This window comes from Impatiens glandulifera, chromosome 2 (genome assembly GCF_907164915.1).
Source record: "Impatiens glandulifera chromosome 2, dImpGla2.1, whole genome shotgun sequence".
In the NCBI taxonomy this organism is placed as follows: Eukaryota; Viridiplantae; Streptophyta; class Magnoliopsida; order Ericales; family Balsaminaceae; genus Impatiens; species Impatiens glandulifera.
In genome coordinates this window covers 56480352-56505245 of record NC_061863.1, presented here as the reverse complement: position 1 = coordinate 56505245, position 24894 = coordinate 56480352, and the positions used below count along the sequence as shown (strand labels likewise).

Sequence of the window (24894 nt, the reverse complement as noted above, 5' to 3'; positions counted from 1 at the left end):
AGTTTGAAAAACAGAAATGAAAAACAAAACAGAATATTAAAACAAAAAACAGAATTCTGGCTTAAGTGCACACTAGGACGGTAAAGAGTGCCGAAATTATTTTAGGGCCGCAACATTTATTTTTGTTACCGTAGCACATTCATAATATTATTATTATGACGTTTTCTGAGATTCGTTATGAAAAGTCAGTAGAGTTTGTCGAAAAATTAATCGTTTTTCTCGAATATTTACAAGCTCAATAACCTATTGTGTACCGATATTTCATTTTTTTTATTTTTTATAAAAAGTAATCAGACATTTTTTTTTATCTTTGAAGAGTGTGAATGCTCAAGTAAGAGGTGTTAAAACTTAAAACATATAAATCCACCGGCAAATTGTGTAAAAAATTCTCAGGCATCTTAATTAGTTTATACTTTATAAACACATTAACTGTTCGCATACTAAAAACTTTAATTATCTTGATTTATAATATAGGACATTGAGTGTTTAAGAACCTCTTAATTTGATCACAGACGTTCTCCTTGTCTAATCATCTTTTTATTTCAGAATTATTGTTCATATTTTCTATCCATAATAAATAGAATCAGTTAAAAAAAAGAAAAAAAATATGTTGGAAACTAATTTACTAACACTTTTAAAGATAATCCAAAACAAACTAGGGCTGGCTCAAGGACAAATTACGGTTTGATCCTCAAATCACACAATGATGATGCATAATATATAAAACATAATCAAACAGTTAATTAAATTGATTTTGATTCTTTCTTACCCCTTAATCAACCGAACCGACTCCGGTCCATATCCTCAAGCCCTAAGTCTTCTAAGCCGGTCCATCCATTGATCTTCGGGGATTCGGTTCGCCCAATCCGGAGTCAAACCTCCCAATGAAACTCCCTGCATCGCAGCCATGACCCTAGACGCGTTTTGGTCCGTCAACGGCGCGTTCCGGCGGCTTTCGTCCTCTCTGAACGCTCTACGAATTTCAGAATCAGCCACCTCTCGGTTTCTAATCTCCTCTTCGTCTTCACTTCCTTCATCCTCCTCATTCACTCCATTTTCTATTCCGTTTACACAACCGTTCGGCAAATCAGACGATTCGTTCGCGTCGCGGACTGAATCCTCTTGATCGGAGAGATACTCATCATCGATCGCAGAAATTGGCTGGTAATATTCAGACGAATCGTCTGCATTCGAATCCGAATCGCTCCCGTCTGGATTCTCTGCATTATGAATAGATCTGAAGCAAAAGAATCCAAAGAACTAAACCAGTACTATTTAAGTTACGAACCTGAGACGATCTGGACATCAGGAAAATCGGACGATACGGCGGCGTTCATTGATCCTGATCGTCGTCGTCGAGAGTATCGTGGAGAGAGAAAGAGAATGAGAGAGAGGCCGATTCTACCCTTGGAGCAGGGAGGGGCTAAAAAGTAAAACTCTCTACCTTTTAATATTTTTTTTCTTTTTCAAATTTATATTTTTCTTTTATAAATATCAGTTTTTTTTTTAAATAAAAAAAAAAAATCATCTCTGAACTGTGTTTTCCATTTTTCTGGGCTGTGGTGGAAGATTAAAGCAGGTGACACAACTGTGTGTGTGAGAGAGAAAGAAGAGGAATGGTTATGGCGGCAATGAGATGTTCATTCTCCATTATCAGAAGTTCATCCAAAAGGGACCCATTTCCCAAGAAGAGAAATAATATTTCTATTTCTCGTTGTTGCGCTACTACTTCAGAATCAATCCCTGCTCGGTATTACTTTCTTCATTTCTCTTGTTGCTATTGTTCATCAATTGTTTTGAACATTCATCTTGGTTGCTTTTGCAGGTTAGATTTGTCACTCCAAATCAAAACACACCTCATCCCACATCCTAAAAAGGTGAGCGAGTTTTTCTTTCTATCTTGTTGTGTATATTTGAAATCTCCACTTTCTTTCATTAAGGTTGATCGAGGTGGGGAAGATGCATTCTTTATCAGCAGTTACAATGGTGGAACTATTGCCATTGCTGATGGCGTTTCTGGGTAAGTTTAATCTGCAAAGTATAACCATATATATATGGATTGAAATTTGAAGCAAGAAGTGACTTGATATATTTTAGGTGGGCTGAGAAAAACGTAGATCCTTCATTATTTTCTCGGGAGCTAATGGCTAATGCTTCACGTTTTATTGAGGATGAGGAGGTTAATTATAATCCTCAAATTCTTCTGAAGAAAGCGCATGCTGCAACGTCTTCTATAGGTTCAGCAACCGTGTAGGTTTTTCAGAAACTCTGTAATTTAGCAATTGAACTGGTTTTGCATTGTAGTTTACAATTTTTTTTAACAGAATCGTTGCTATGCTTGAGAGTGAAGGAATCTTAAAGATTGCCAATGTTGGAGATTGTGGATTGCGAATCATTCGAAAAGGTTGTACAAATCTAAGTCTAGGTTCGTCTTTAGTTACCCACCTGCCCATTAATGTTCTTTTGATCCACACATATATTTAGGTCAGATAATCTTTTCCACATCTCCTGTTGAACATTATTTCGACTGCCCTTATCAGCTAAGCTCTGAAGCTGTAGGTCAAACTTTCCTCGATGCCACGGTAATGTTTTCAATTCTTTCCCGTTTTGCGACAAACAAAATTACTTACTTTAAAAGAAAAACAGGTCTGTAGTGTGCAGCTAAAAGAGGGGGACATCATTGTTATGGGCTCTGATGGAGTTTTCGATAATGTTTTCGACACTGAAATTGCTGCAATAGTAACCACAGGCGGCGATATTGCCAAAGCATTAGCTGAACTTGCTCACAAACATTCTCTCGATCTCAGATATGACTCTCCATACTCAATCGAGGCCAGGTCAAGGGTATGTTTTCGTGTAATTACTTGCAGTTTGATGTTGTGTAAACTTTAATTTTTCATTTTCTTGGTGAGAAGGGTTTCGACGTCCCTTGGTGGAAGAAACTTCTAGGACAGAAGTTAACAGGTGAATGAATTAATGATAACATGATTCTCGACTTTTGTCTTTCAGTTTTTGTAATGGTTACTCTAAAAGGAGACAGAATTTTGGCAGGTGGAAAGCTTGATGACATTACAGTGATTGTTGGCCAAGTGGTAAAGAATTATACATGAACCATTCTAATGAGGAACAAACAAGAAGGAACCATCTAATTCTATTTGTTTGTGTCCTAAAGAACATTCAATCCTTAAGATATAAAATCGAAACTAATGAAAACAGCATCATCTCTTCTACAAGTCAAAAATGCAGTAAAATTTCTGGCATTTCACTAATTAGCCTCGATTTGTATTCTCATTATAAATAACACAGGTTCATAAAAATGGGGCATCATCATCATGATCAATCATCGTTGAGTTCTTGAAAGAATGTCTTTCCGGCTTCATAAGTTGACCAGCAGATTGCAGCAGCAGGTGCATGAAAGAGCATCCGCGGCATCCATCCTCTTATCAAGCCTCTGTATCCATCTTTTTTCACTATAGTTCGAATTACATCACTTATAGAACCACTAATAAATCTATCACATCCACAAACGCCCTGTTGTAAACAAACCCTCGATCATTCAGCAAATTACTTTGAAGACTGCATAGAAATTTACATCATTCATGAAAAAGAGGGATCTGAGGATTATTATAATACCTGACATTGTAATTGAGTTTTGACCACATCCAGTGGAGTTGTTACAGCGGCAGCCAAAGCTCCAGCCACTGCACCAGCAGTAGCATGAACGATTAATTTCTCATCGCTGGCATTCTCAGGTGAGATCTCGTTCAATCCTTTCTTAGCCGCCTCGTATGTTGAAAAGTGAACCGCGGTGAATGGTGCGTTCATTAAAACAGTTGTTCTATATGAAGCGTAGAAAGCTCGAAATCCTTCTTCTTTCATAGCCCTCTTCACACAATCCATCACTCCTTTGTATGGACTATTACTCAACTGTAGCCTCTGCTTAACCATATCCATCGGCGTTAACACTGCGTCGCTGGCAACAGTCGCGCATACTCCAGCTGCCGCGTGGGCTACGGCGTTGTTGGGATTGCCGACGGAAAACGATTGCTTGCAAATCTCGTAAGCCGAAAAATACACGGCGTGTGCTGGCCCCGCGCCTAGACCCATCGCGCCGATTCCTCGGTAAAAGCCGGATATGCCTTCGATTCGGAGTATTGATCCAAAGGCCTGACGAACGCTGACCGATTTCATAGGACATGAACCTAGAACTTGCATACGGGTTTTGATTGTATCGACGGGGAACATCGCCATGTGTTCGATGGATCCGGCAATTGAACCGGCGACCATGAATTGCCAGAAGTGAAGCCCATCGTGTGCCGGCGTGACGACAATCTCCGGGTGAAATTCGGGCGGCTGTGGAACTGGAAGAAGATCAGATTTTTTGAAGTCGGTTGCCATATGAGGTGATTCGGTGCTAACAGGGGAGAAGTTTGACTGGGAACTAGATTTCTAGGGTTTTGAACCTGCGCTTGAATTGACCTCCAGTGGGTTATCGCCATACAAGAGTCAAGCTCTTCTTAGGTTCTTGAAAGGAGCCATCTTGGGATATATATATATATATATAGAGAGAGAGAGAGAGAAAAAGAGATCCAATTGTAATTGGATTCCACCAAAAGCAGGAACAGTTGAATAAGGAGATTAACTGGTCTACTATAGGGCAGAAGCATCCAGTTTAAATACTTCCAGGATTTTAGGGATCTTAGTTATTTTAGGTTTATAAAATAAAATAAAATAAAATAAAAATATATATGAATAAATTAATTTTGTTAAATAAAAGATATTTTATATTTTAGGTGACTGTAAGTAGATTGTATTTATATATAAAAAATGATAAAATCATATTTTTATATATAATAATATATTGAAGATTTGTATTATTATAAATAAATAAATATATTAGTAATATTATATATTTAATTGTATTTATAATTTAAATTATTTTATAAAAGTTAGTAATGTAGATTAAAATTGTTCAGAATTGAACTGCAAGGTAAAATTATGAATTTTTATCATATTTTTTTTTAACTAAAATAAAAAATAACTTATACTTTGTTAATAATATTAAATTTATAACAATTCTTTTTTCAACTTTTAAAATTTGAATCCATGCAACTTTTATAAATATATATATATATTAAATTTATTGATAAAATTAAAAATTAATAGCATTAAAATTTATACCATATATTTATTAATTATAAGTATTTAACATTAAATAATATTAACCTAAAATAAACAATCCCATTTTATTAATACTGTACTTATCATATTATTAACTATTAAGGGATTTATGATTTACCACGGAATCTTACATTAATTAAAGTGATGATAGTATTCACATGCTAATATATCTAAACATATCAAACTTAAATATCATATTATTAATAATTTATCACCATGAAATCTCACATTACGTGATGGTAGTATTGACATGTTCATATTTAAATATATTAGTATGTGTTTAATTGCTCTAACATCTTTAATAAATATGAAAATATTAATTCAAATCTTAATCATTGAAACATGATCTATATTAGCCTATTAATAAAATAAAATAAAACCTATTAATATAAATATAATCAAATGCTCAAATAAAACCTATTGATATATATAAGTAAGAATGATGTTAAAAGAAAAAAAAAATGGTAATTGTAGAATTAGATTATGACTCTTTAAATATACATAATATATAAAAATCATGAATATATGTAAGTTTTCCATCTTCATTCATTCACGATTTGAGTTTCTATTTATATACTGGATTATACACAATCTTAATATCTTTGTTATTACAGTTTACTTTTAAGATATTTTAAAATATCTTAAGAAATAATAATTTATTTAATTATATTCTTTAACATTTTCTTTTGACGAGAATATATAAAAAAAAAAAAAACATTCTAAATTTATCTTTAAATAAGAATAAAGGAGAAGATACTCATTAGGTGAGAATATTAATTAACAATCTTATTGATGAACTATGAAGTTTTCACAAAATAAGTCATCACAATTGTTGTATGATATTAATTTTAATACTTGAGGAGTCACAAATTAAATTGTCCTCTCAAACTTCAACATATATAAATCTCACAAATATTTAATAATTCTCACATGTATCTTTCTACATTTATTTAAATTTTTATATTTTTTTTCTCAATTTCATAAGTTAAGTTATGTTTATAATTTAGTCTTTAGTCATTAGATTACTTATAGACTTTTAGTTGTAGCATTATATATATTTTTATTTTGTATATAGATTTAATTATTTAAAAACTTAAAGAAAATATAATATTAATTACACGAGATTATGTTAATCTATTTATTTTTTTACATATATAAATATTAAGTTGTTGAACAAAGTGGTCATTTATCTGATTTCAATAATTTGTCTCGTTAAGTTGCTTCAGTCATGTAGTGATTTGATGTGATAAAGTTTTTTATTTTATTTTGGTAATTAAAATACTTGTTATTAAAAAATTAATGAAATTGACTTGGGGAGTATTTATTGTAAATTGGTTAAATAAAAAAAAAATTGAAATATTGGATCGTGATGAAGTATGTAAACAACAATCAAATATATTTTTTAATTTTTTTTTTACTCTATTCATCTTATTTTTTTGTTAAAAATATTATTAAAAAATGGGACCACTCATATTTAATTCAAAATAAATAAATTACTAGACATCATGATGAAAATTATAAAAACTTACATTTGTTTGACTCTTTGATTACCATTAGTGTTGCTTCTTTAGATTGAATGACACACAAAAATATATGTAAAATTAAAAATAATGATTTGTAAGAGATTGGTCACGAATTTGAATTTTTCTTAAAATATTTTAAATTAAAATAAATATACTTACTAAAAAATTAAACTAATTTTTAACATTCATTTTATTACCACTCATAATTGTTTGGTAGAGATTATTCCGATACCGCTTAATTGGTTTTCTCAGTATAATCTCATTCATAATTGATTGATTATTATTTAATTTAAACGAGTTTCTTAATCTTTACAAATTTATATTATGTAATATATATATATATATATATATATATATTAGATATTATTTATTGTTATTTATAAATTAGTATTCTATAGGTACTCGTTATTTAATTTAATGAGAATTAGTTTTTTTTATAAAAAACTATTATTTATACTAATAGGTAAAACATTGGATTACCATCCATTATGATAGTTTTTTCCTAAAAAAATAGGACAATTTGTAATTTAATTGAGTCTAACTCATTGTTTTCTAATTATTATTTATTTTATCATAATATTTATATTAATTGTTTATATATATATATATATATTAATCAAATATATTTATTTTAAAATTTTATATAATATGTAAACTAGTATATTAATAACTTTAAATAAGTATAAATATAATAAATATATTAAAAATATTATTTTTTTAATATATATATATATAATTTTCAAAATATATACAATAAAATAAACAAGAAATGTATTAAACTTTTTTTAGAATACAAATTTGAGATTTTTAAATTTATATAATGATAGTCATTGTGTGTGTGTGTGTTGAGTTGTGTGGTTGTGCCATAAACCCCATTTTATGAGTTTATTATTATTGTAAAAATAAAATAATAAAAGAACATATGAAAAATAAAAATAAAAACTTAATCCAACCCAATCCATTAATAATACTTGTTGTGGTTGATCCAGTATATGTTCAACAGTTCAAAACAATTTATTGGCTTAAAAAGGAGATATACTAAATATATTATAAAATACATTTTTGTATTATAAAAAAAGTTATTTATAGAAATAAGTTATTTTTCCCCCTAAAATAAAACTTTATTTTAGTTAATAAAAAAAAACATTACAAACACAGTGTCATGAATCATAAAATATTACACATAATAATACCTAACCTAACCAGAAACATGAAAATTATATGTAAAAATAAAAAATAAAACCACTTTAAAAATAATAATAAAACATTACATAAAATACCTAACTGGAAAAAAAAAATACATAATATATATATATATATATATAATTAAGAAAAAAAGTTTAATTATTTTGAAAAAGTTTATTTTTGTAATAAACATCTTAAATTAAAAAAATTTAAATAGAATTAAACTCGTATTTTTTTATTTTATTTTTTATAAATTTTAAACCATACATTCATCTCATCATTACTTTCTCCACACCTTTAAAAAAACAAAAAGTAAAAAAAAATTATATTTGACTCTTATGTCTAAGAAGTAAAGGAGCAAGAACTTCTAAAATGATGATAAAAAAAATAAAAATTTGATTTGAATAAATAAGTTTAGAAATAAGAATTAAACTAGCTAAAATTTATAAACATAATAAATTCATTTTATATAAGATAAAAATGATTTTATATAAGATAAAAATGATCATAACATAATCCTAATATACTAATATAAATTTATTGAAATACTTATACTTATATTCATAATATTTGAAAATTAATAATTAAATAAATAAATTATTTTAAATACATCATTTTAATAATAAAATTAATAAAGTTGTATTAATCGACAAAAACATGCAAATCATAACGCACCTTACAACATCTTTATTTTGTCCGAACAAACATTAATATTGCCTTTTTTTTTATTGGGTGAGCCGGAGCACGAATCCAAATTTAAATATGACTGAGAAATCAATAAATAATTTATAAATAAATTTCGGGTTACATTTATATAAACAAGTGTAATTAAAAATTGTTTTCTAATTTTTAATTTTGATTTTTAATTTATATATTTGGTAATATGTAAATTAATTTTATATTTATTATATTATTTATATTTTAAATATATATATATATATATATTTATTTAATTTAAAATGATAATATTTAATTATAATTGAATAATACAATTAAATACTTTATTAATTTATACTAACTTAACTTACTAACTTTAGGTTATAATGATATATAACAAAAAAAAATGATAATTCAATGTGAGTCTTATTGAATAAAAATTATAATACAAGTTCTAATCTCAAATAATAATTAGACATTTAAATTCTTTTAATAAATATTTTTTTAATGTATGGGTATAAGGATAAGAATGCTCTAATTTGTCACTAATTTCTTTAGGCTCGTTATCCTAGAATCGAAGCTCAGGGATAGTTCGCCCATAACTCAAATTTCAAAAATAAAATACAAATCAAACCTATTAATATTTCACAATTATCGAACAAAGTTATAAGCTATCTACGAAATCATATAACAATATTAATGAAATTCATATTTCGGTTAACAGATAGTTAATGACTACAATCCAGAGAAAATGAACATAAATAATATACATTATTTTCTATTTCCAAAAAATACTAATTTACAAATAAAATCAAGACTTTCAGCTGAACCCAATTTTTTTATATCTTAAAATGGTTTCTATAACTAATTATGAACACTCAATGACAAAAAAAAATGTTAACTTAGCTCACAGTCTTGAATCGTCTATTCCATATTTTATTTTTATTATTTTTATTTTATCGTATTTTTTTTACTTCAAAACTTTATTTATAATAATAAGGGGAAATTTGAGGAAATGACCTTAAAAATCCTCTTATTTGAGCCGGTGGTAAATTATAATTTAAATTGCTTTCGTGGTCGTTTATTTTTTTTTGACGAAATTGTCCTTTTTGCGAAACGCTAAGGGGCTTAGCGTTTCGCGAAGTGAATTAGGTTTAGTATAAATACTATAATTTTTTCATTTGCTTCGTTTTCTTTCTCTCTCTTCTCTTGTTCTCTCTTTCACGACGGTGGTGACGACGGCGGCTACGGCGACGGAGGCGGTGGGGCGGCGGTTCAATTCATACAAATTTACAAGATCTTTATTTCTAACCCTAACCTAAATCGATTTATGTTTTTATTTACACGATCCTAAAGACTTACCGTTTCGCTAAGGGATTAACGTTTCGCTACGGGGCGGCGGCTAAGGACTTACCGTTTCGCTAATGACTTACCGTTTCGCTAAAGACTTACCGTTTCGCTAAGGGATTAACGTTTCTCTAAGTAGTACCTCGTGATTCGCTAAGTGTCAAGATTTTTTGTTATTTATAGTTAATCATGAACTTCATTTGACAATGTATCTACATCACTCATGGTTTTGAAGAGAAGTTGTGTTAACAAAACAAACCTTATCTTTTTACATTAATGAAAACATTTAGATTCTTCAGAAAATGTCGTTTAAGAATTCATCATTGAGCTCCAGATAAGAGAAAATGGACTGACTTTGATTTCGTTAGTCATTAAGCTAAAGAAATAAATTTCAAACAATCTTCTCTTAGCTGGAGCTCAATGATTGATTCTTCAAAGGCCTTTTCTGAAGAATCTAAATGTTACCATGTAAAATTATAAGGTTTGTTTTGTTAACACATCTTCTCTTCAAAACCATGACTTTGTTGTTGATACCTTGTCAAACGAGATAGATTACATATGAAACCAATAAATTTTTTTGTACTTCACAATTCACTAAGTACTTCGAGCTTCAGTTAAGAGATGATGGTTTGAATTCGATTTCGTTCGTTATTAACCAAAATATGCTTAATGACTGACGAAATCGTATTCAAACCATCTTCTCTTACCTAGAGCTCAATGACTTCGCGATTCGCTAAGTACCTCGCGATTCGCTAAGTACCTCGCGATTCGCTAAGGAAGTTGAAAAGGTGCGTGTATGCACACGCGCTATACCTTATATTTTTAAAAAAAAACATTTCAGAACATTTCATTTCAACCACGCAACTCGTATCTCTATAACCCCTCTTCACTGTCTTCACTAAACTGCTCCCTGCCAAGGCCAATCATTTCTGCCCGTCGTCTTCTCGGTTCTTTCTTCTCGTTCGTCATTATTAAACAGGTTGGTTCTTTTCTGGTTTTTTATTTATGAGTTTTGGTTTTTACATGTAAAGTTTTAGGGTTTTTGCATGTTAAGTATTAGTGTTTCTTGTCTATTTCTGGTTTTTTGTTTATGGTTTTTTATTAGTTTATGGTTTTTGTTGTCTTATGTTCAGTTAATGTCTCAATGGTTTCGCTATTGGGGTTTCGCTAGGTACCTCGCGATTCGCTAAGTACCTCCCGATTCGCTAAGTACCTCCCGATTCGCTAAGTGCCTAACGATTCGCTAAGTACCTCCCGATTCGTTAAGTACCTAGCGAATTGCTAGATACCTAGTAATTCGTTAAGTACTTATGGTTTGCGATGGTGTATGTATTTGTTCTTACATTTTTGATGATGTTGTTCCTTTTGTAGATGGCAGAAACCACAGTTACTGAGTTTCCTAGTCGGATTTTTTGGAAAAGTGCCCTCTACCTGAAGAAGATTGTTAAGAAGTTAGAGGATATGGATCTTTTGGAGAGGGTTTACAATACCCAGTTCAGATCATTATTCACAGCCCCAGTTTTACAGTTCTCAGGAACAATAATACATCATATGTTGATGAGGAGGGTAAGCTCAAAACTCCAAGAAAATAACTTTCATGGTGAATGGGCATGAACTTATATTTGGTATGAAGGAGTATGCGTTGGTTACAGGCCTATACTTCGACAGTTTTCTTGAGTTGAACGAAGAATAATTCTGAGGTTGTCCACCTCTCTCGGTGAAATATTTGAAAGGGAAAAATAGTGTGCGAATGAGCGAGTTGGAGACTGCTTTTTTGAAATGCAAAGACAAGGAAGATGCATTCAAGATGGGGCTGGTATGCCTGATTGCCAGTACCTATTTACATTTGACCCAAGGAGGGTGATATTTCCAAAAATTCTCCACATGGTGGAAGACGAGGAAACTTTCCTCCGATATCCATGGGGGAAGGTCACCTTTAGAGCCACCCTCAAGGGTTTAAACAAGAACATGAAATATCTCAGTCTCTCATATTATGAGAAGAAGAAAACTGTTGATGATCCTTATGCTCCTTTTGCATATAACATTTATGGGTTCGCACTGGAACTTCAAGTGTAGACGTATGAAGTCATCCAAAACTTTGTCCCTAAATTCGCCAAAAATAATCAGCTTAATGACCCTCTACGCCCAAGGTTGTTACTCTATCATTCCACCAGGAAAAACACCTCGATCGAGATAAAGTCTGCCCTTGAGACCACGGATGTGACTGAGATGGAAGAGTCCTCCATGGAGAAGAGGTTATATAGTGGTGAGGAATTTGAAGAAATGGACGAGACAACTGATGTTTTTTTGAGATATTTACTGAAGGGAAGGTAATCAAAGAGGATTTTGATGAAGATGAAAGTGAACATGAAGAATGTACTCCCCCCAAACTTGCCTCCAGGAAGAGAAAGGCTGAAGGCACTCTCAAAGAAGTAGTCAACTTGAAGAGGAGGCTTGCTTATGAATCGAGTCCGACCCGCATTCCTACTCCCCCCACCGCGACGTCAAGTCCTTAAACTCCAACACTTTATGTTGGTGTTGGATGTAAATGTGATGAGCTGAAGGAGGAGGTGAAAGAGCTGAAAAATAGAGTTTAAGGAGGAGCTTAAAGAGCTAAAAACAGAGCTCATCAAAGAGTTGAAAATCACAATCAAAGAAACTCAACAAACTCACCTTTATTCGATGAAGAAGATGGTTTTTAGTATGTCCCAACAGGTGTTAGATAAATCCAACAAAAAATGTCCATATTATTAACCAAATTAGATGATATGGAGGAGAAGATGAAGAAGAAGAGCAAGATGGGCAAGAAGAAGGAGAAGACTAAGGTAAAATTTTGTATTGTGAACCTAACGTTTCGCTAAGTACCTAGCGATTCGCTAAGGACCTAGCGCTTCGCTAAGGACCTAGCGTTTCGCTAATGACCTAGCGTTTCGCTAATTACATATCTGACCAGAATGTTTCTATTTTGCAGGTGAAGGATCCTAAGGAAGAATTCGAGGAGGAGGAGAGCAAGGTTGATCAGAATGTGGAGGAGACTGAGGTAAGATTTAGAATTTTGAACTTACTAAGTACATATCTGACCACAATGTTGCTATTTTGCAGGTGAAGGATCCTAAGGATGTGAAGGTCGAAGAATTCTAGGAGGAGGAGAGCAAGGTTGACCAGAATGTGGAGGAGACAGAGGTAAGATTTAGAATTTTGAACTTACTAAGTACATATCTGACCATAATGTTGTTATTTTGCAGGTGAAAGATCCTAAGGATGTGAATGTCAAAGAATTCGAAGAGGAGAGCAAGGTTATTGACCAGAAGAAGGAGGAGAGCAAGGTTGTTGTTGACCAGAAGGAGGAGAGAAAGGTTGTTGACCAGAAGGAGGAGAATGAGGTAAGTACCTCGCGATTCGCTAAGGACCTCACGTTTCGCTAAGTACTTCGCGATTCGCTAAGTACATATCTGACCACAATGTTGCTATTTTGCAGGATGAGAAGATCGATGATTTGGCTGTGGAGGATGATGAGAAGATGGATGCTGTGGATGATCTGAAATTGAAGGTGAAGGATCTAAAAGTGAAGGTGAAGGATGAGGATAGTGTGGATGTGAAAGTGAAGGATGTGAAAGTGAAAAAAGGAATTGAGAGTAAGAAGGTTGAAAATGACAATGATGATTTCAAGTTATACAATACTCCTCCTAAAGGAAATTTTGGGAGGAGAGTGAGGAAGCCAAAAAAAGATGAATCGTACACCAACCCTTCTTTGTCAAAACTGCCAAAGACAAATGATCCAATGAAAGTCAATCTCCTTCAAAAATTTGAAGATGAGTTGCTGGATAAAATAAAAGAGTGGTTGGATGATCCAAAAACCAATGATGTGAAAAAGGATGTAGCGACTTGCGAAGTAGGGAAGGATATGTTTGTTAGAGTTCTAACAAGGTTGACATGGCTTGAAGACACTGTAAGTCGTGCAATTCATTATTCATTATTAATGTCTTCGCGAGGTACTAAATACCCAGCGATTCGCTAAGTGCCTAGCGATTCGCTAAGTACCTCGCGATTCGTTAAGTACGGTTCAATGTTGTTTGATATATACTGAATGTATTCCCACTGTGTAGGAAATCGATGCATTCTGCTACTTATTGCGAAAAAGGATTGCTGAATATCCCAAGACATATAAAAATTCTAAAGTCGCAATAGGGGATTGCGTACTTAGCGATAGAATAAGGCGAGAGCATAATAAATTTAGTGAAGATAGTGCAAAATATCCAGTCGAAGAATTCAAAGACTATTACATGGGTGCGCCACATAGAAATATGCCTAAATGGTCAACAATCGACGATATATACGTGCCTGTGAACATAAACCAGAGGCATTGGATTTTGTGTGTAGCACGTCTTCAAAAGAATCGCATTGACGTGTATGACTGCAATGCTTATCTTTATAAGAACCTCGATCCTTATTTGAAACCGTTGTGTGAGATGATTCCACATATATTTTCACATACAACAACTAACGGTGAGATGAAAAGGTATCCTGACTTCAACTTTAAAGACCCCATCAAACCCATGACATAAAAACGGTTTTCACACCCGAAAGTGAAAACCGCGGCAGTTAAAATAGGGGAAGTCCCAAGAGCAACAGAGAGTGGGGACTGTGGTGTATTCACACTGATGTATATGGAATACTTGACTGCAAACCTAGGCGTGCAGAATGTGACCTCCAATAACATTGAGTTTTTTAGGCAGAAGATGACAGTTATGTTATTCCATCAAATTATCGAACCTTAGTATTATTGTAATAAAATTGTAATATATTGAATTTTGCACCTCAGACTTGAAGATATCTTTGAAGTTGTAAAAAAAAGTGTTAACTTTAATTGGTAAAATGTTAAAATATTTGAAGTTAATATTGGTTCATATTTGTGCATTTCGTTAAGTGGTTAATTTATGGGTTTTGCAGGACCTAACGTTTCGCTAAGTACCTCGCGATTCGCTAAGTACCTAGAGATTCGCTAAGGACCTAGCGATTCGCTAAGTACCTAACGTTTCGCTAAGGACCTAGCGTTTCGCTAAGTGCTTCCCAAACAACCTGAATGAACAACATATACTACAACTTTTTCCAAACAACATGAATGAACAACACATACTTCAACTTATATATGACCAGTACCACCATAATTCAATTCAATTAACAACATATATTACAACCATAATAATATTTCAAGCTAATGGTTCATACTGTTGAGATGATGACTCATGCTGATTAGATGATGATGCTTTTGCAGTAGATGGTGAAGGCATCACTACTTTGCATGTTGCCCTATTATGTCCTAGTCCAGCACATGAGTTGCATCGTCTCGAGACCTTATGGACCTCACCTTGGGATGATCTACGCTTTGTTTGTGGTCGGCCTTTATTAACCTTGACATTTGGTTTAAGACACGAGCGTTGCTTGATATGTTCGGGAACATCCCAATTTTCTTCATCACTAGGAGGATAACATGTCTCCGCATATGCATTTAACCAACATTCAGTTGTGTAATACCTGTGTGCATGGAAAATATAACGATTTATCAATTGGTTAAACAAATTGAACATGTGAGCTAAATAATACCTTGAACATAAGTCATAAGAAACCAAATTTCGACTACGAGCAGCAGCCATTGCATGCGTACAAGGAAGACCCGAAACTTCAAATACTCTACAAGTGCAGTTCATGTCTTTCAAATTGACTTTGAAATGGGACTGATTGTCATGTAGATAAAACTCGAATCGGTTAAGCGATTGGACTGTATAGAATCTGGCCTTCTCGAATCCCTCACGTAATACCTTCTCATAATTTGGAGATAAAAACTTCTTCGTGATTGGATGTTTTTTCTCTTCTATCGTTAAACCAATGTTGTATTGTGAATCTTAAATACTCAGTCATTTCTGAAATGGGATACTTTCTGGCTTCCCTGCTCTAACTATTGAAATTCTCAGCATAATTTCTTGTGAGTTGATTGCATCGGTTATTGGGAAAAAATGTTCTACTCCATCTTTGGAACCCAATTTATTCCAAATAGGCAGCAATCCTATGATCTTTAACTTTGATATTGTCAAAAAAACCGATTAAATTCGTGGATAGTGTACGCTCTAGAAGCCGAATCAAACTCCGCAAGACACTTATCACTTTTGAATTTGGCCACAATATTCATCTTTATGTGATATGTGCACGCACCGTGGTCTGCTTCTGGAAAAACAGCACACGAGGCATTGACAATGCTTGAGTGTCTGTCGGATACGAAGACGAGATCATCAACTAATCCAATTGCGTCTCTCAGTTTTTGCATAAAATAAGTCCAGGAGTTATTATTCTCTAAATCAACAACGCCGAATGCGACAAGATATAGTTGCTCATTTGCATCCAATGCAATAGCCACCAATAACTGACCACTCACCTTGTGCTTAAGAAAACTAGCATCAACGCATAATACATGACGACAAAATGCTTTGAAACCCCTAATTGAGAGGCATAGGGACATGAACATATACTTGAAGTGGCCGAGCTCGTCTGTCTGGATGTCAATTATGGTACTAGGATTATACTTCTCCAACATGTAAAGGTATGATGGCAGTATTCCATATGAATCCTCTACCGTTTCTCGCACCGCTATTAAAACATTTTCCCTTGCCCTCCATGCCTTATTATAAGTAAAAAATATCCCATAAGTTGACTGCATGTCTTCAATTATTTTCTTAGGCAAGTGGTTATGGTGATGATCCATGTACTTGCTCTTCACGCACTACCCAATAACCCATGCTGGTGTTTGCATTTTTTTCTTTGGCCTCGACAAAAATGAGCATGAGTGTTGTTGCTCGAATTTCTGGATCTCAAACATCTCAGAAAACTTACTTTTCACAGCACGCAAGCTCCACTTGCATGTCTCATCCAAACATTTCACTTCCCAAAGATGTTTTCTTGATTTCTCCACTTTGAATTCAAAATGATTGGTCATCACATATTTATATAGAGCAAGTTGAAGTTCTTTTTTATTTTCAAACAACGAACCAACTTCTAATACAGTTTCACTAGTTTATGCCATCGCAAATGAGGGGTCTGGCGGTGATGTGTCTGTCGGGTCTGTCGATGGTGTACTCATTGATGATCTTTTTGCACTAAATGATGTACCCATTGATGATCTTCTTGCACTAAATGGTGTACCTATTGATGATCTTCTTGCACTAGTTGGTGTACCCATTGATGGTCGTCTTGCACTTGTTGGTATAGGTATTGATGCATTTTCACAAGTATTAACATGCAAGTCCTGAGTAAGTGGGATGTAATGCAAAGAGTTTTCTCCGGCTTCATTTTGACTTTCAACAAAGAATTCCGAGGGTACAACGGGTGGTACAATTTTTTGAGTAAGTTGTGGTGGTAGTATACTTTCTTGAGTTGGGTATGTAAGTAGTAATATCTTTTCTTTAGTAAATGCTAACTTCTCTACTACAGAGACACACAATGCTGACACGATTCGACTCAAAATCAAGCGTGATAAATATGTGTTCAAATCCCCATCATCATCAACAAAAACAAGTTTTGGATTTTTTATATTTAGAATACCATACTTGACTTACACCACTAAATCGTACATAGATTTATATACGTTAAGTCTAGCGTATAGTATATCAACTAATTCAGCATAACGAATACTTTGGGGTAAATCAAATGTTTTGATTAAAGATGCATCAAAATACAGTATTCCATCAGCATCAAATTTCCACTCTCCATTATAGGAAACGAAAACTTCAGCTGCAATAAAAAACATGATTTGATTTAGAAACGAGAAATAGATAATTAATACCTCGCGAATCGCTAGATACTTAGCGAAACGGAAAGGCCTTCGCGAATCGCGATGTACTTAGCGAAACGGTAAGCACTTAGCGAAACGAGAAGTAAACCCTGAACAACAGTGATTCGAAGTTTTTTTTAGTTAAATCAATATGACCTATCTATTTATCTTTGATGCTCTCTTTTTCTCCTTAAATCTTATTAGGCAACCAATAATGTCAGAATATTTTTTAAATATTACAAGGTAGCAAATAAAAATAAGATAATAATACAAATTAAAGATAAATTCTAGATATTATTTCAATATAGTTTATTTAATTGTTTATCTATATATTTTTAGTTTTATTTAAAAATATTCAGAATTTTAATTATTTTGAAAACTAATATTATGAAATCTAAGAATAAAATGTCTACAATATATTAAAAAAATTAATTTTGTAAATTCATTATAAATATTTATATAAAATATATATAATCCAAAAACTATATTTTCTAATAAATAAATCGAATATATATAAAAAAAAACTATATATTATCTCGATAAGGGTTACTCATAAGTCATAATTTACTAATTATTATTAATTTATCATATTTATAATATTTTAATGTTCATCTATACATATAAATACTAACTTATAAATTTTAGTGATAATTCCGAAAGAATTACTGATAATTAAGAAAGTTTAAATTCTGTTATTATATATATATTAATAAATTATTATTTAATTTATTATAATATTTATATTTATATTTATATAAGTATTAATTAAAAACTTATAAACCTATTCAGGTAATTTTCAAGAGCATGCGAGTGTGAAGAGTTACGAGTATTTCTATTTTCTAAAATAAAAGATTAATTAAAAATTATATAATAATATTAAAATTGATATTTAACTTTATTTTTAATCATATATAGTTAGATATTAGATTGTTGTGTTATTTTGTCATAAAACCTTTTTTTATAAAAAAAAAAATTAATATATAATATTTTGTGAAATATATATATTTATTGTTGTGTTTAAAGAATGACTTATTAATCTCTGAAACAATTTTAAATAATAAGTTTATGTATATAGACAAAATAAAGCTAAGTATGCATAATGAATATATTTGAGAAAGTTGAGGGGCCAAATTAATTTATCGAGAAATTAGCCTGATAAATTTATTCGATTCCTCCTCCTCTAGTATAATAAGTTCTAGGGCTTACATATTCATTTCGCCGTTACTCTCTCTTCTTGACCTCGAAAGACAAGGGCAACTCAAGAAATGTCTGGCTCTTACGGCTACGGAGGTGATGGACATGGTGATGGAGGCGGCGGCGGTGGTGGAGGTTACGGCGGAGGTGTTGATGGTGGAGGATATGGCGGTCGAAGGGGTGGCGGAAGCTATGGAAGCAGAGGAGGTGGTTCTGGAGGATACGGTGGAAGAGGGGGCGGTGGAAGCTATGGTAGGGAATTAGAAGAATAAATGTTACTTTTTGTGATGAATTGTATTGATCTTGTCGTTGAATCTTCTAATTTGGTCTTTAGATTCCTTGTAGTTCAGGCACAGTTATGTACGTATACAGTGGATCTTTGAACTTGTCTTATTGGTATTTTTCAGGTGGCGGTGGTGGTGGTGGTGGATATCAAGGAGGAGATCGTGGTGGACGAGGTGGAGGTAACAGAGACAGTGGGCGCGGAAGTGGGAGAGAAGGAGACTGGCGTTGCTCAGATCCTGGGTATGGATAAATTCGAAATATTTTGTTGATTGAGTGGTTTTCCAGAATTTGTTTCATATGTTTCTTCTCATGGCATATTTTATGAAATTTGTGTTGCATATAATTTCTCTTGATTTTTTAGTTTCAAAGAGTCTCATTTGGATATTTGTTTGTTTGAATTTCATTATTTTTCATAACCATCACCTCTGTATTGTTACACTTTCATCTTCTTGAGTTGTTAGTTGTTAATACTTTTAACTTTAAGACACATGAAATCAGAGTTGTTACACCTTATCCATTGCTATTCTAATTTATAACTTGCTATTTGTAGCTGTGGAAATATGAACTTTGCAAGGAGAATGGAGTGTAATAAATGTGGTGGACCTGCTCCAGCCGGGTCTGGTGACCGTGGAAGTGACAGTGGTGGAAATTATAACAAGAACGGTGGTGGAGGTTATGATGGTAACCGTGGTGGAAGAGGTGGTGGTTATGAAAGTGGAAGAGGGGGAGGTAGAGGTGGTTCTTATGGTTCTGGTCGTGGAAGAGATGAAGGCGGATATGGTCAAGCCCCTGCACAGGCACCTCCGTCTTATGGGGGACCAAGTGGCAATTATCCCCCACCACCTCACTCTTATGGTGGGAACCGTGAATATGCTACAGATGCAGTTCCCCCTCCAACGAGCTATACTGGTGGGCCCACTTCTTATCCTCCATCTTATGGTGGTGATGCTGGTAGAGGTGGACGTGGGGGTCCATCTGGTGGTTACAGTGGCGGTCAACGAAACACTGGAGGTGATTATGGTGGTGGTGCACCTGTGGAAGCTGCTGCTGCCAAGGTGAAGCAGTGTGATGACAAATGTGATGATTCTTGTGATAACTCAAGAATATACATTTCAAACCTGCCTCCAGATGTCACTACTGAGGAACTGCAAGAACTTTTTGGAGGCATTGGACAAGTAATTTATTCCTTACCTATTATTCTTATATTTCTGTTTATTATAGTTTTTTTTACAATAATGACACAAGTATTTATCTGAAAGTATGTCTTTAGTTAATACCTGGTATTTTGCTTGCGTTGTTAAACATGCTGCCAGATTTAGGTGCTGTTTATATGTTAATTTTGATAAAATGCCACCACTTTCTGTTGTCCTTCACTTGTTTTCTGGGTAATGCTTATTAACATTATATACTTTAAATTTGTTTGTTGAATGAGTTAATTGGAGCATTTGTGTTTGTTATTCCAAACTCTTAAGTGCCCTGTTTGTGAGTTCTATTGGAAGTTAGACCCATAAATTACATCTAAGAGGGTGCTCAAGTTTTTCTTGGTATTAAAACAAGCAGATACTTTCATGCTGAAAGATATTGTGTGGAGAATCATTGGAAAAAAATATCTAACCTGCTTTTAAATGTTTGTAAAGGAGCAGTTAAGTCCTTGTACAATGTTGATAGCAAATAAACACTTTAACTTTCTCTAGGAGTATACAAGTCATGATGTTAACTTGTTTGAGTTGACATCGATCAATAAGGGATGTGGTGAATGGGCTTATTTATTCCTTGTCAAGAAAGTTCCAGAGTATTTTATAAACTGAATTCAATGGCTTATTTGCTTCTTTATTGAAATGATATATGTATTCTTTTTGCAGGTAATCTAACTTCTGTGATTTATTTGCATTGGAAAATATCTATCTTAGCACCCTTGCTTCTTCTTTCTTTGAGAATTTTGTGAATTATCTTTAAAAACTGTCAATATTAAATTTTGAGCTGTTCCAAAATGGTGTTACATGTTGGAACCCAAATTGCACGGTTTTTTCAAATACTGCAATAGTTTATTTCACTTTTGAATTCTTATAAAAACACAAAGATCCTATCATTACCTGCATTTCATGCTATAATTGCTTGAATTTTGGAAGCCATTAAGTTATGCTTATTTATTTACTACTTCCACAGTATTGGAGGATGTTTTGCACTCAGATATGCTCATGATTTTTTAATGGAGGAGCAAATAAATCTTTGCACCATGTTTCTAGCTAGTATACCCGTGTTCTCCCTTGAATGAACATATCATTCCTGATGTCATCTTTTTTGTCATTATTGTGGACTTTGTTACTAATGGGGTGATGTTTGGCCATATTTTTTCTACTAATATATTATAGAAATTTATTTCATTTACTTTAAAAAGTTCCGAAGTATATTTGGTCTTATATTTCATGAATAAATATGTATATTTCTCATGTCTGTCTTATTCTGTAGGTTGGAAGAATCAAGCAAAAGCGTGGCTATAAGGACCAATGGCCTTGGAACATTAAATTATATACAGATGATCAGGGAAAAAACAAGGGGGATGCTGTATTGTCTTATGAAGACCCTTCTGCAGCGCATTCTGCTGGAGGTTTTTACAATGGTAGTGTCCTCTGGAATTTTAATGCAAAGATAGGATTGTCATTACCTAGATAACACTAATCATGAAACATTGTCCATCAGATTATGATTTGAGAGGCAATAAAATAGGAGTAGCTATGGCTGAGAAGACTGCTCCAAAGGCTGCTCCTGCTTATGGCTCTGGGTATGCTTCTTGACTCCATTTTGTGTTTGTATTGATTTCTGCCTAAATAATAGTGTGAAACAAGAATTTTATCCCTTGGTATCATGGTTGTTAAAATCTTACAATTCTACTTTAAACAAGCCTAGGATTTATAAAATCATGTACGGTTATGATTGTACAGCTCATACTGTTTATGCAAAAGTTAATAGATTTTACATTGTACATAAATCAAGTGTATTAATTTTATAAAATTCAACTTTTTTCTGATAGACATTATTATATTGTTTCAATCACCAAAGTTTATTAACATTTATAAGGTGGTTGAGAAGTCTTTTCTTTTTCAACAAAAGGGAACCATTCAAACATATATTTAGACATTTTGTTTTCAATGTTATGAGTATATCAAGAGGACAAGACCCATGAGCTATGATGTAGATGATATAATCTTTAGTAACAAACTTGATTCCTTTGTTAGTTAGCCGGTAAGAGGCGATAATGGGAGCCCCTATATAAGGGAATAGAGTCATGGGATATAGGTATGATATGAATGGCTTAGAAGTCTGTATCCTCTCCCTGTTTCAGTCTAGGTCTAATCTTTTCTCTTGGCCTCTCTTCTCTATATTCTGTACTGGAATATACTTGCTACATAATTGATTGAATATGTATAATTAGGAGTTATCTATATTATAATATCGTGTGCAGCTGTACACTATTTTACATCATTTGACTTTTACTTTAAAATCTTGTGATTTTATCAAATTCTCACAATTTTCTTGAAACCTAAAATTTTGATAACCTTGCTTGGTATGCCATTTTCTGAGTGGCTTGTATTGCCTTCACTATTTTGCTACATTTCCATATTCATGTCTCCCTGTTCAAATTTAATAAGAAACAGTTAGTTCTAATTCTGTAATTTATTCTTAATGTTAAGTGATTAGTTTACACAATTACTCACTGTCAGTAGTTTGAGTGAGTTATAGTGTTTCTCTATTTCTTCTACTCTTGAGTAGGTATATATGTTGTGTGACATGTTTCTTCCATGATCTTGAGAATGTGGATGATAATAGTTCTGCTCCTGAATTGATGTGTTTAGAACCATAGGAGCTAGAAATAATCAATATGCACAAAATGTAACATTATAGTTGCTGTAAGTTTTACAAAGTCCTGAAGAGGGCAAGTGCTTTTCCCTCCAGGACCTGTGATGTGGCGGCTACAAGACTGTAGCTTCTTGCTAACCTCTTATGAAATTAGTATCTTATGTTTAATGCATAATTTTGAACTTCCATAGCTCTCTTTTTTATTTGTCAGTTGCATTCAAGTAAACAAAAACACTTGGAGTTTGTTTGATGTAGTCTTTTTTAAACAATCCGATTTGTTAAAAAGAAACCTTGTTTGATGAAAAACTGAATTATTTGGGTTGAATGAATAAAATATCTTTTGTATCTAATATTTTAATATTTATAAAAATAAAGTAAGGTATTTTAGCTGTATATTGGAAAGATTTGTTGATGAAGTGATTGTTTGATGGGTTAACGGGTTATTTATATTAAATCCAATTATCCCTACATCAAACAAGGGATTGGTATAGTTTTGTTTTATCGATTTGTTCTTGTATTGAATGTCAAATTTGTGCTCGTTCCAACTCCTTGTGATAACTTGAACTCCTCTTCCTTGCCTGGCTGGTGAAATTGTTTTCTTTTGTAGTTGTGTTTTAATAGCCTCTTCAGAATTGTTGAGTATCGGTATGCCTCTTACGAATCAAATTCCAATGGTGGAAAGAAGAAATAATGGGATATAAGGTAAGATGGGTAGTTTTATATTTTCCTGACCTTGTTATTGTGCGACTACACAGGGGCGGTGGAAGGGGAGGCTACGGAGGCGGTGGTGATAGACGTCATCGAGATGGTGGTGGTCCAGATAGAAATTATCACGGTGGAAACCGTTCTCGCCCATATTAAAGTTCAAATAAAGAAGTCTTATGTACTAAAATTACGGTTGAAGAGAGATTTCATTATATTCCATTCCCTCTCTTGTGTTGTCAACAATTGGAGACAAAGAGGTAGGTTGCGTTCACATCGGAGCAATACCCCCCTTTTTTCTCTTTTAGTTTGGAGTGTTTAGATATTTTTGTTGGGATTGATTGATTGAACTATTTCAATGTTTTTGATAGATGAATGTGGATAATGGATATTCTCCAAATTGCTGCTAAGGTAGGTTGAATTTTCAGGTGAGTGCGTTAAAGCCAAAAATAGAACATAAAATCTTATGTTTTAGCTTTTCTTTTAGGTTTGATATTTATGTGGGAGAGGTTTGGATGTAGCAAAGGATTTTCTGAGGCATTTGTTTAACTTAAACTCTTTTTCAATCTACCATGTCTGATCAGTTATGGTTTAGAGGGATTATATAGTTGGTATTAAGCGCGATGTGATACATAATGATTTACACTAGTAGAATGTTGTCCTTCTTGAGAATTTGGACAATTGGTCTTCTATGTTTAATAACCAATGAGAATGAATACATGAATTTAAGGTAGGTTATTTTGGGGGCTGTAGAACAATGGATGCAGCCTTGGCAGATGGAAGTTAACTTATTTAAGGATTAACGATTGACCTACTTAACTGTGTTTCCAACCAATTCACCAGTGTCTCAATTTGACCCTTTTCTACTGTATTTGTGTTCTTTTTTGGCTTATTGGTTAAATTTATGGTTATGGGTGTGTTTATTTTGGTGCATTTTTCTGAACTGGTCAAATGCAATTTGTGAAAATTTCGTAGAAGTGTGCCAGATTTAGTAAAAGTCCTTTGGCCTTTTCAAATTGCAACACATAATTATCAATACAAATTGACATTACAGTGTACTTTAAAATACAGTAAAGCCTCAATCAATGACATATTTATGCAAAACAAATATTCAAACCAGTCAGCCGAAAAGAATAAAAT

The 24894-nt window shown here is 32.9% G+C and overlaps 4 protein-coding genes across 5 annotated transcripts; 2 read left to right on the top strand and 2 right to left on the bottom strand.

Moving 5' to 3' along the window:
• Positions 1-583: 583 nt before the first annotated feature.
• Positions 584-1434, bottom strand: LOC124925401. Its single transcript, XM_047465396.1, has 2 exons — positions 1289-1434; positions 584-1220 (listed from the first exon to the last, which is right to left on the bottom strand). The coding sequence occupies exons 1-2, from the start codon at positions 1335-1337 to the stop codon at positions 805-807; spliced, it is 465 nt and encodes a 154-aa protein (XP_047321352.1). The 5' UTR covers positions 1338-1434; the 3' UTR covers positions 584-804.
• Positions 1435-1532: 98 nt separating this feature from the next.
• LOC124925400 (probable protein phosphatase 2C 1) lies at positions 1533-3288 on the top strand. The gene is made up of 9 exons (XM_047465395.1): positions 1533-1750; positions 1826-1877; positions 1941-2020; positions 2098-2250; positions 2325-2404; positions 2485-2582; positions 2647-2844; positions 2916-2964; positions 3052-3288. The coding sequence occupies exons 1-9, from the start codon at positions 1617-1619 to the stop codon at positions 3108-3110; spliced, it is 903 nt and encodes a 300-aa protein (XP_047321351.1). The 5' UTR covers positions 1533-1616; the 3' UTR covers positions 3111-3288.
• Positions 3190-4624, bottom strand: LOC124925399 (mitoferrin-like). The gene is made up of 2 exons (XM_047465394.1): positions 3634-4624; positions 3190-3531 (listed from the first exon to the last, which is right to left on the bottom strand). The coding sequence occupies exons 1-2, from the start codon at positions 4396-4398 to the stop codon at positions 3337-3339; spliced, it is 960 nt and encodes a 319-aa protein (XP_047321350.1). The 5' UTR covers positions 4399-4624; the 3' UTR covers positions 3190-3336.
• Positions 4625-18909: 14285 nt separating this feature from the next.
• Positions 18910-24487, top strand: LOC124926091 (transcription initiation factor TFIID subunit 15b). Of its 2 annotated transcripts, XR_007098332.1 has the most exons (7): positions 18910-19161; positions 19317-19434; positions 19745-20369; positions 21664-21814; positions 21895-21976; positions 23808-24014; positions 24126-24487. XR_007098332.1 is itself a non-coding variant. In XM_047466258.1 (6 exons), the coding sequence occupies exons 1-6, from the start codon at positions 18981-18983 to the stop codon at positions 23911-23913; spliced, it is 1263 nt and encodes a 420-aa protein (XP_047322214.1). In that variant the 5' UTR covers positions 18910-18980; the 3' UTR covers positions 23914-24487. The 2 variants fall into 2 exon arrangements, 1 of the variants encoding a protein (XP_047322214.1); XM_047466258.1 differs by having other exon boundaries at positions 23808-24487.
• Positions 24488-24894: the final 407 nt, after the last annotated feature.